The 11773-nt window shown below is 44.0% G+C and overlaps 1 protein-coding gene across 1 annotated transcript; it reads right to left on the reverse strand.

Moving 5' to 3' along the window:
* Nucleotides 1–487: 487 nt before the first annotated feature.
* On the reverse strand, nt 488–11493 carry LOC140425246 (eomesodermin-like). The gene is made up of 6 exons (XM_072509349.1): nt 10595–11493; nt 5562–5716; nt 2952–3073; nt 2687–2845; nt 2531–2592; nt 488–2441 (listed from the first exon to the last, which is right to left on the reverse strand). Exons 1-6 carry the CDS (start codon nt 11335–11337, stop codon nt 1715–1717), a joined length of 1968 nt encoding a protein of 655 aa, XP_072365450.1. The 5' UTR covers nt 11338–11493; the 3' UTR covers nt 488–1714.
* Between the last annotated feature and the right edge of the window lie 280 nt (nt 11494–11773).

Here is an 11773-nt window from a genome sequence, read left to right on the forward strand (position 1 = left end):
AACATTTTTGTTTGCTGTAAACCTCCTGTTCCGTGTGGTTCTGCACTATTGTAAATAGGCACCGGCTTCATAAACATTTAAGTAGAAATGTTTTGGGACCCCGGGCAAAATACAAGCCGCCGCCCCCCCCCCCCCCCCCCCCCCCCACACACACGCACAACTGCGAGATTGTGGATTGAAAGTGGAACTGCTGAGGGTAACATTGCAAAGCGACAGAGATTTCGCGCGTTGCTGAAACCGGATGGAGAAAACGTCCACCGAGCAGGTTCATTGGCACCAAGTTCCAGCAGCAGCGAGATGTTTTAGATAATAAAGTCGATTAAGACAAAACAAAAGGGTCAGTCTCGCCTACCCGCCCTTTGTTAATGTGTCTGAGTTACAATCTACGTGTAGTATCAACTGGGGGGTCAACATTTCGAGTTGTCCCTTGTATGTATCTTCTTTTGTGTTAACAGCCAGAATTAACCTCCACCATCAGAAAGCAGACAAGACTTACAGTACTTTTTATTCGGAATTCTGTCGTACCATTGTTCCAAACATCAAAAAACATCCCATAAACTTATCATCATTTCTTCTTCGTTCATCTCCTGCCTTAGACAGAATGTATCATTTTGAAATAATCGGCGATCTAATCGTTGATTTGCCGGGAGCCTGTCTATGAATGCATAGCCAATGATGGAATTTCATTATACTGCGTTTTGACCAATTCTTCAGAATCTGGTATTTTATTTTTTGGGAAAAAAATACACATGCGGACAAAGTATTTTAATGAAGCCCTGATTGTTTTCTTAAAACACGTAGCAAAGCACATTTCAATACTACTTTTAGACTGTCGCTGTGATGAGGTTGTTTGTGGGGAGGTTTAAAATCATCTGAATTCAGCAGAGGGCAGTTACATGTACTAAAAATATTTGATAACGGCAAAAGTGTTTCTTTGAATCTTGGTGCACATACGCTGACACTTTAAAACACGCCATTGCTTTAAGAAGAATTGAATTTATGTGTGATATTTTAATTACCAAAATTACAATCAAATGGCCACCCGAAGCCTGATAAACACATAACTAATTTGCCAACACGTCTTCCACTATTCTATTCCTGTAATGTGAATGACAGGTGGGAAATGGTCAGAATTATAAGTGCATTAGCTATGCATTTATCACGACTCTGCAACTACCTTCTTCACAGTATCCCTTCGAAAGTTGAAATTTGCAAGCCTACTTTTTATTTTTATTGCTTTTGAAAAATGTAATGCTGTTTTTGCTTAATCTGTACATATTGATGGCATTGGAACGGACTGGGTTTTATTCATTGAACTAACACTGTCATTTTCTTTTACACCATACTGCACCCATTCTACAGTACACTATACAGAACAGGAACTGTACATAATTGTATTGTCAAATAAATAAAACCACATACGATAAAAGTCAATATTGTATTTAAGCCCCTCCCCCCAAGAAATTCCTTCTAAAATTAATACTATATATTATGGGACATCACATTGAGGACAGACTTAGCTAGAATATCTCCATCTTGTTGCTTACAGCATCAGAAAGCTTTGGCACCTTCTTAAAAATTTGATTGCACTAGTAGACTGTACAAGATCAGTTCTTAAGGTGGAAAGAAACTTCAGTCTTTTTGGCACTCGTAAGACCATCTCGACACTTGGCGAATGGATTGGATATATACAGGCAAACTTCACAGGAATAGTTTAAGGGCTGGTGTAGAATGTATAGTAGCCCATTGCTTTTGCACCATCCTTGCTATACTCTTTAGAAGTAATTGTCTCACATTTGATTGTTGGCGAGCTTTCGCTGCTAGAGTTGCCAGCTGACACCCTTCTTCTCTTGCAGGCATTTTCATAGAGTCCAGAGTCTGAGTCCATGGATTTGATGGATGGAGGGGTTTCAATCCAGGGTGAGTTGGCTTCTTCCCTTGACTTTTCCTCAGTGGACAGCACATGATCTTCTGGGAAAGCTGATGGGCTTGTTCTGGAGGACCATGTTAACCCAGACGCTATCTTTCTCTGGTACTGGGAACTCCTGGAGCCCCAGCCAAATGTTGGGTCAGGATAGTAGCTCAGAGAATGAGCAGACTGGATGGGTAGAGGTTTGAGACCATAGGGCAGCAAGGCATTGGCAGCATAATCTGCATCGTAAGAGGTAAAGTCCAACCTGTTGGTGCCAGGCTGTTGTACGGAGGTGACAAACCACCTCTGGGGAGGGTTGGTCTCCTCGGTCTGCTGGGGGGACAGGATGCCACTTGTTTGGGGTACGGCTCGTTCACCATTGTAGAACCGGGCTGATGGTATGCTGTTGGCAAACTGATCCTGGAAGAAAGGCTGAACGGTGTAACGGGCCCCAGGCACTATCTGATGGGATCGGGGTGAGTCCGTGGGAGAAGGGGTCAATCGGTCATTCTCTGGAGCAGTGAACATACTGAGGGATTCAAAAAGGAAATAGAACATTGACCAACTGATCATGAAATAGTGAGAATCGAAGTGATTGCAATAAAAATATAAACTTACGAATCATAGTTGTCTCTGAAACCTTTGGCAAAGGGATTGTGATCAATCTTGAGCTGTGTAATCTAATAAATAAATAGGAAACATTTTGTCAAAGGTATCTTTTGTCAACAGCTGGATTTGCTTAAACCATTCAAATCTGCAAGAAACTGCACTTACATCAGTGTTCTGGTAGGCAGTCACGGCAATGAACTGCGATTCCGGGAAAGTAGAAGTTTGTGTTTTCGTAGAATCACTTATATCCTCCACGCCATCTTCATTCACCTCCACTATATGAAGGCGTGGTTGGTACTTGTGCAAGGACTGCAATACCACCATCTGTAAGAAGGAAGAACACACAACTGTTACTCACACTCCACCCAAGGTTAGTGTCAGTCTAACACATCAGAAATAGACGCATCAGAGTCTGCTTTCATTGCCTCACCTGAGTGTTGTTATTGGTTGCACCCTTGTTGTTAGTCAGTTTAAGTTTCCCAAAGGAAATTTCTTGTCTCATCCAGTGAGCTCCAGTGTTTGGAGATTCAGGATGGACATAAGATCTGTTACCTAGAAGAAATAAAGTGGTAGATGACATTTTGAAAAACAAGTTGGTGAAAATGGAATAACTAAATTCCTTTCTGAGTCAAGTTTTTATGTTAATTGCGGTGTGAAAATTGAACACCTAGGCCACATTTTGAGTAACCAATTTGATTGAGATTAACAAGGAAACAGGGTCCTTAAATACTGAATTGTAATTTCACTAGTGGACTGTCTACATATCATGAAACTAGTTTATGTTATTCAGAAAAACATTCATGAGAGAACACAAAAGCAAAATACTGCGGATGCTGGAAATCTGAAATAAAAACCATAATTGCAGGAAACTCAGCATGCCTGGCAGCATCTGTGGAATGAGACAGAGTTGACACTTGTCTAAAATCAAGCATAGGATCAAGCCTGAGATCAACTGTGATGCCTGTTCTTGTTAGCTTGGATCCTTATGTCTCTCTTGTGGGGACCGTAAATTGGATTCAATTTGTATTAGTTTTGGAACAAGCAGGGAGGTGGATTAAGGGCGTGCCCTATCCACACTGTGCATTGGATGTGTAACCCTGAGAAAGGAATAACATTTTTTAAAAAGATTTCAGGCCTGTGACCTTTCATTTGAATTGTTGGAGGATGTACCTTTATCCAACCCTAACTTTACATTCTCCAGCCCCACACCCCAAAGTAATCCTTTCACATTCAACCTGCCACATGCTCAAGGATCCAATTTTCACTGGTCAGCACTCGACATCTTAATTTAGATGAAGAGTTATGAACCTAATCAAGAGTGCATGTTCTTTGTTCACATATGTTGATATGCCAGCAGCCTATAAACTGATCCTACCGACCCCTCCGTAAAAACAAGGACTGATATTGACACTTGGCCGCAGTGACTCTTGTTTATTCACAAGCCCATTATATTTCCGTAGAAAGAGTAAAGCTGCAATGTTTACTTATATCACAAAAGAGGGGGGAATAACTGAATTTTAAAGGTATAGTATCCAAATAGTATTTTGTGGAATGCAATCTTTGCTTTGGACACCAGCTCATCAAGCATTTGTGCAGAATTGCACATTTTCTAAATAGTGCGACTATCATTTTGAGTATTAGCTGGTTATACAGGGACTGATTTTGACTTTACATTAGAAAGATGCACTGTTCAGACTTGGGACATAAGTTAGTGTTAAAGTATAGATTAAGTACGACATGTGCACACAATAAACAACAAATTTTAAAACTGCATTGGTCCAACGCGCATGATTTAAGGCAAGGAAGTAGATACCTTATGCAGATCTCTGAAACTGTTTGCAAAATAAAACCTATGTGTGATCCTGGAACTAGATCATGATATGTCGACTAGCGAGTTCGAAGCCTCATGATTTAACTGCAAATGTGTTCATTTGATTGAACCATTCATATTGTTGTCATCCTCCTCATGCACACCAGTCGATTTATCCAACTCCAAATGCTCAGTATTCCTTTTTCAATTATTGGGGTATCAATGTCACGTCATTTTCATTCAGCTGAAATTCAATCTTATTTTTGTGTACTTAAATACACATTATAAACACGAAATTCGGAGCCCCAACCAATAGAAAACTTTTAAATTCAGTCAGAAGGTCACTGGCCATTTCTATGTGAGATGACTGATTCTCAGATTCCCTGAGAAAATTTAATTTACGCCATGCCTTCAGCCCGGCCACAAACACATCTTCATGGAAATCAAATGTTGTTTGCTAATTCCTCTTGTGAAGCACTGTGGGGCATTTTACTACAATAAAGGTACAATCTCAATGCAATATCAGCAAAATACTGTGGATGCTATAAATCTGAAATGAAAGCAGAAATTGCTGGATGAAATCAGCAAGTCTGGCAGCATCTGTGGAGAAAAGAGTCACATTGGAAACCTTAACCCTGAGTTTCTCTCTCCACTGATGCTGCCAGACCTACTGATTTCTTACAGCATCTTCTAGATAATTGCAAGTTGTTTTAACAAATGAGAGCGGCCGGTATCACTTCAGTTGAAGATCTAGGAGTGGCACAGATATCAGTCTATGCTGGAAATTCAGATTTCAAATCAGCTTATTAACGGCCTGCACATCTTCACAATCAACCTTGATCAATCGATTAGGAAGAAGAGGATTTCAAAATAACGTTTTGTCTGATCAAAGACCATTGCCTGATTCCAGCATTATCTGGGTCTTATTCTAAGTGCAGGGTATGTTAATTTCATATCAGTGATAATAGCTTCAAAATATAACTGGCACGGAGAAACGTGGAGCTTGTCAAATCGTGACCTACCGTGGGATTTTTCTCCATCGTTTTATTATTAGGAATTCCTAACGATTAATAAATTATGGAGAAAAAATTATATTTGGATTTGGGAGGAATGAGTGGCAACTTTCTGTTCACTGAAGGGGACCCTGCCTGGCCATTAAACAGAGGAACCTTAGCACAAGTACACACACAAACAGTTCGATGCTGCACAATTTGAACGGGCATTACACACCTTGAATGTTGTTGTCGGCTTTCCCGCAAGTGACCCATTTTCCTCCCTGAAATCGCCAGTGGTTGGGGTCGGACAGGACCACCTCCACAAACACATTGTAGTGGGCCGTCGGGTTTAGGGCAGAAATATTGAAACTCAGGAAGGGGAACATGCGCCTGGAGGAGAAAAAGAAGTAACAAAACTATACAATATTATAAGAGCAATGCGCATACAACGACAGAAACGCGATGGGCAAGAAATACTAAAACTCAAAGCAGAAAATGCAAGAAATCCTCAGCAGATCTGGCAGCTACAATAGAGAGTTCTGATGAAAGATTACAGGTCTGAAAGGTGAACTCTGTTCCTCTCTCCACACATGCTGCCTGACCTGCCCAGTATTTCAGGCGCTTTTTGTTTGTATTTTGCTTTGATGCGGCAAGAAACACTCCGATACGGCACTGAGTGGGGAGGATATTGACCTCCATAGAGCCAGGTCAGATCGGTAAGTCCCGGAAGTTTGGAGAACACACGGGCAATAATTAGACTTTTTCGACAATTCAGCTTCAATAACTGATGTCTGATCAAACAGGCACCGTGACTTTCAACTTTACAGAGCATCAAACGGCTTCTTAGGCGCAACTTACTTGGAAGTGAAACTGTGAAATACGCGGGAGGAGGTATAACTCCAAAACAAAACTCGATACGTTTTTGCACTTTACTTTCAAGAGCAGGAACATTGATTTTCTAAATGACCGCACGCACGATGCACAGACTGAGCTGAACTGAACGATATGTTCGCGATCTTGGAGTGGATCGCCATCAAATGTGGCCCCGGGCTCAGAGAGCAATCGCCCCTTTTCAACCTCAGGATCCATGGGTTTTCCAAGAACACAAATGTGCATGTGAGTATTGCTCAGCGAGCCTCTCAGTCTCCAGAAATCTTTGCTCCATCCAACGGGATGGGCAAATGGTCAACATAAAGACTTCGAACTAAACCCCATCTGTACAGAGTTTGCAAAGTGAAATGTTAACTATGGCATTGTAAAAGTCCGTGTATTTTACAGGCTCCATCAGCTCATCGCACGTGGAGCTCATATCCCACTCACTGACATCTTAACATTTTGATATTTCCTGGGGGGGGAGGGGGGGATTGTAAATCCGAAATTAGGTTAGGTCGATTTTTTTTTTTAACATAGATTGCATTTATGATTATTAAAGTAAAATAATGCGGGTGCTGGAATCTGAAACAGAAAATGCTGGACAATCGCAGAAGGTTTGACAGCATCTGTGGACAGCTACCGTTTCGAGTCTGCATTACTCTTTGACAAAGAATCATCCAGACTCGAAACATTAGCTCCCTTCTATCTCCACAGATTCTGTCAGACCTGTTGCGATTGTCCAGCATTTTCTGTTGGGGTTGTTGGATTTTGCCACACTAACAAAACTATTGTCATTTAAATAAGGAGCATGGGATTAATTAATATGCACTTATGGAACGTTTCCGACACCCATAAAGTGACAATGAACGTAAATAACCGAATAAATAAATTTAGATTCATCCAAAAGAAAAGGTTAGCGGCTTAATATCAATCATTGCATCTGAAGGAGGAACAATAGGAATAGGTCGATTATTGCTGGTGTCAGTTTGATGAAGGAGCAGGTTATCAGCCCCAGTGTACAGGGTGTTATATTCTCAAATCCCTGCCAACATCAAACCAGGAGCTCATCACTGACCCCGACAAGATGTGGCGAGATTTCACCTACTGCTCTGCAGAGGAAGTCACCGAACTCCGCGCAGTGGGACAGAGCTTGGGCGAAGCGGTGGAATTTACTGATTTCGAATTGGCCGCTTGGAATAGGGCTCGTGAAAGGTGGACGGAATTCGACCGACTTTAATGTTAAAAACAAAGGTTCTCAGCCACATTGGTAGAAATGGGCGGCGTCACTGAGTTCAGATCAGTCTTTAAAATCATAGAACAAATGTGAACGGTGGTGTTCAAATGAATCTTTGAGGGCGGACAGATCAAACTCTAGCACCTCACAGAGCTGTGAGCAGGCGAGCAGCCAGAGGATATCGTGATCATCAGAAAACGGCATCACCGAGGAAATAAATAATGACACGGGTTCCCTGTGTGAACGAAACCAAAACTGGATCCAGACTTTTAAATGTGTAAAACAGAAAAAAAAAAAGCTCTGTTTCCGTGAGATCTGGTAAAAAGGTGTGATCTACAAAATTGCAATTTCCTCACCAGTAATATGGGGGGTGAGACTGCAATTAGAAAGAAAGGCAAACGCGTTCACCGAGAAACAACAGGGAATATTTCACCGGCCTCAACTGGCACATGTAATATTCGCATGCGGGCTCCTCGCCCTGAATGGTGAACTCGGTGTCCCTCTCTCCCGATGCTGCCTGTCCCGCTGAGTATTTCTGTCCTATTTCAGCTTTTACCCTCCGCTGTAGTTTGATCCTGAATTTACCGGTCTACTGCAAATTTGCCAATAAGGTTCTGTCAGTTGATTGTTGGGAAGTATGTTTCCCGGGGTGCTTATTCGCCGTAACCTGTTTTGATACATGTTTGTAATCAAATGCATTTAAACAGAATAAATAGTTTCTGTGTCTGTGAAGCTGGTCACAAATTAGCCTCGCCGGAGTGAAAATCATTCCAGCCAAACAAGGTGAATAATTCTGCAATCGCCCCCAATGGGCGAGTTGCTCAGAGTCCCAGAGTTAAAAGGACGAAAGGAACTGGTGACATAGGTTAGTTTCGCTCTTATAACACACAGCTAATATGATGTGACTTTGAAATACCATCCCGGACTACACCTTACACCCAGCCTCATGGAACTTGCCTGTGCAGAAATCACCAGGACAGGGAATTCAAAATGTGAAACTGAATTGGGAATGCACGGGGAATAATCGTAATGGTGGGAAAGGGCTTGTGTCAGGGAACGACTGCAAAATCCCAGTTCAGAATTCATCTGTTAAGATAGAAAAGCGCCGTTCGCTGTCTCAACGCCTTTAGAAATAATGGCGTTAATTAACCGTATCTAGCGAGATTCAGGCGGGGCATCTTGGCTGCTTAACGCAACCAGCTTTCTGTTCTCCTAAAGGCGAAGATATCTGGAGTCCTCCCCTCCTGAGGAGCAACATCTTCCTTAATGATACCTGTCGTATGCAATGTGTGTCCCACATTCCTATAACTGTTTAGGCTCTGACACCCTCATCTCTGGAAATAACTTGGATGAACAGCTTCAAGAAAAGACTCCATGTCCAGAAAGAATATGAGGGCCGTCAGCAGGTGACCCTGCACATTGACACTCGATTGGATATTCAGGAATAATCTTCAGAATGGCATGGCTCCATCTCATGTGCTATTTGGAAACTTAAGTGGACGCGTGCGTAAATTGCTCTCCAACATTTCATCCAGGCCGACACGAAGTTGTATGGTGGATCGACACCAAGACTGAAGGTCACACACCCTCGATTTCAGGTGTCCGGGTCAGCCCAGGCACCTATATTACAGGTCAGCACAGGCACATCTCTGTTACAGGTTAGCGCAGGAACCTCTATATTACAGGTCAGCACAGGCACCTCTATATTACAGCTCAGCACAGGTACTTCTATATTACAGATCAGCCCAGGTGCCTCTATATTACAGGGCAACGCATTTATTACAGGTGCCCCTTTAATACAGGTCAGCACAGACGTCGCTATATTGCAGGTCAGCACAGATGCTTCTATATTACAGGTCAGCACAGGTGCCTATATCACAGGTCAACCCAGGTACCTCTATGCAACAGTTCAACACAGGTACCTCTCTATATTACAAATCAGCACAGGTACCTCTATATTACAGATCAACACAGGTACCTCTATATTACAGGTCAGCATAGGCACCTTTGGAAACAAGAGGGAAACAAGAAGTAACGCTCCATGTCTTGGACCTGACATAAAAACTGCACATCTATCCCCTTGGACAGATTATTGCAGTTTTGCACCTTGCCTTCCGAATTGGAAGTGATCTGGATATCTAACCTCCAGTCTTTCGTGCAGTACAAAATAATCCTGGGCATTTCACTGTGAAATGTCTCAGCACAGACACCTCTATATTACAGCTCAGCACAGGTACTTCTATATCACAGATCAGCCCGGGTGCCTCTTTATTACAGGTCAGCACAGGTGCCCCTTTAATACAGGTCAGCACAGGCGCCTCTATATTGCAGGTCAGCAGAGATGCTTCTATATTACAGGTCATCCCAGGTACCTCTATACAACAGGTTAGCACAGGTACCTCTCTATATTACAGGTCAGCACAGGTACCTCTCTATATTACAGGTCAGCACAGATACCTCTATATTACAGGTCAGCACAGGTGCCTATATCACAGGTCAACACTGGTAGCTCTCTATATTACAGATCAGCACAGGTACCTCTATATTACAGATCAGCATAGGTACCTCTATATTACAGGTCAGCACAAGTACCTCTATATTACAGGTCACCACAGGGAGCTGTATATCACAGATCAGCCCAGGTGCCTCTATATTACAGGCCAGCACAGATAATTGTATGTAACAGGTCAGTGCAGACACCTCTAGTCTGTCTGTACTACAGGTCAGCGCTCACATTCTGGGCACAACACACTCTGGGCACGGCGCACTGTGACATCTTCAAACACATAATTACAATTAAAACGAAATCTAAACATTGCACCTTCCCTAATGACATTGAATCTATGGAACATGGTTGACATGCCCGCGCTATTCAGGGCCTGACCCACATCTTCGCGCACTGAAACAACCTGTAGCGCCATTATTGACACAGCTCCAACTGTGTACAGGTGTGTGCTGTGGAAATGTCGATGACAGTAGCATCTGTAACAGATGTATTAGTTAAGCCGACGCTATTTCAGAGATCTGATGGCTTTGAGAATTATTACCGTGTGAGATTAAAGCTCCAGAATGTAACTAGACAAAAGTGTTAGCAATGTGACAGCGGCAAAGCCGCCTGCAGGGCAATCGCTGATGGTTATTTAAGGAGATGGGAGCCGTACCTGCCCTGCTTGGTGATGATCATCTCGGTCTGGTGCCGGTGAAATTTCAGCCACAGTGCCCGGTTGCAGAGGTAGACCTGTGCCCGGGTGGGATGTGAGATGCTGGGTTGGTACTGGGGATAGAGCGGTCCACTCTGGTAACCATGTCCATACTGGGAGCGTCCTGATCCCGGGTAAGTCGAATAAGCCGAAGGGGCTAAAGCCTGGGCTCCGGCTGGAGTTAAAATGGGATTGTAAGCGCCGTTGCTGAGCACGGAATGGGGGCTCAGGTATCTGCTCGCAGCGTTCACCGGGAAGGCGGAGGGGTGCTGCCCCGGGTAAGGCAGCAGGGCGCCTGGATTGCCGCCCACTTGCTGCTGAGGCTGCGGCTGGTGATGGCTGGGGCTCACGTTCTGCGGGGCCACGGGCGACAGGAAATACCTCTCGGCCCCCAGACTATCCAAACTGTAGCGAACTTCTGCCAAGTCCTCGTCCGCCGCCGCCGGCGAGGTTTTCGCCCGCTCCACCGCCGCAGCCCCTTTGGAAGCTGCGAAATTGTGACTCTCGGTCTCGGTGAGCATGCTGGAGCCGCTGAACTTCTTGTGGAGGTCGCTGCTCTCCTGGAGGCTGTCGCTTCTCTCGGTGTCCGGGAAGTCGAGCTGTGAGGATGCCGGGCTCTGACTTTCTGGAGAGGAGGACAAGCTGTAGAAAGTCTTGGGCAGGCTTGTGCTGGAAGGGAAGCATCGTTCTGCTAACTGCATCATTGAGCCCAACCCCCCTGGACTCTGCAAACACCCACCTAGAGAAAAAAAAGTGTAAAATAGATAGATATCTCTCTATGTATATTAAAAAAACACAAGCCGGCAGCGACTCTTTAATGTATTTGAGTTGAATTCTTCCACCCGCTTTGCCACCTCCCCCTGGCCCACAGGCGTGCTCTCTGTCTCTCTCTCCCCTCCCACCCTTCAGCCCCTCCTCCATAACCATCATCCAGCAATCCCTTTTAAACAGCAACCACTGGGCGGGGCCCCCTCCCCGTGGCCCCGCCCCTTCCCACTTACCATTGGCTGAGAGGCTGTAGAGGCGGGCAATGGGTAAAGTCAGACACCCCAGTATCTCCTCTCTGGTTGGTCCCACATTAATCTAATCAGACAAGAGGAGGGAGCGATTTCTCAACACATAAACAAACATATCACTTGC

This window comes from Scyliorhinus torazame, chromosome 6 (genome assembly GCF_047496885.1).
Source record: "Scyliorhinus torazame isolate Kashiwa2021f chromosome 6, sScyTor2.1, whole genome shotgun sequence".
NCBI classification, from domain to species: Eukaryota; Metazoa; Chordata; class Chondrichthyes; order Carcharhiniformes; family Scyliorhinidae; genus Scyliorhinus; species Scyliorhinus torazame.

Excerpts from the sequence above, each read along its gene's own strand:
- LOC140425246 (XM_072509349.1), bottom strand. The coding sequence starts at position 11,337 with ATGATGCAGTTAGCAGAACGATGCTTCCCTTCCAGCACAAGCCTGCCC. Across the intron at positions 5,717-10,594 it reads ATCATCACCAAGCAGGGCAG|GCGCATGTTCCCCTTCCTGA; the intron begins GTACGGCTCCCA and ends TTTCTCCTCCAG. Across the intron at positions 3,074-5,561 it reads AGCCGACAACAACATTCAAG|GTAACAGATCTTATGTCCAT; the intron begins GTGTGTAATGCC and ends TATTTCTTCTAG.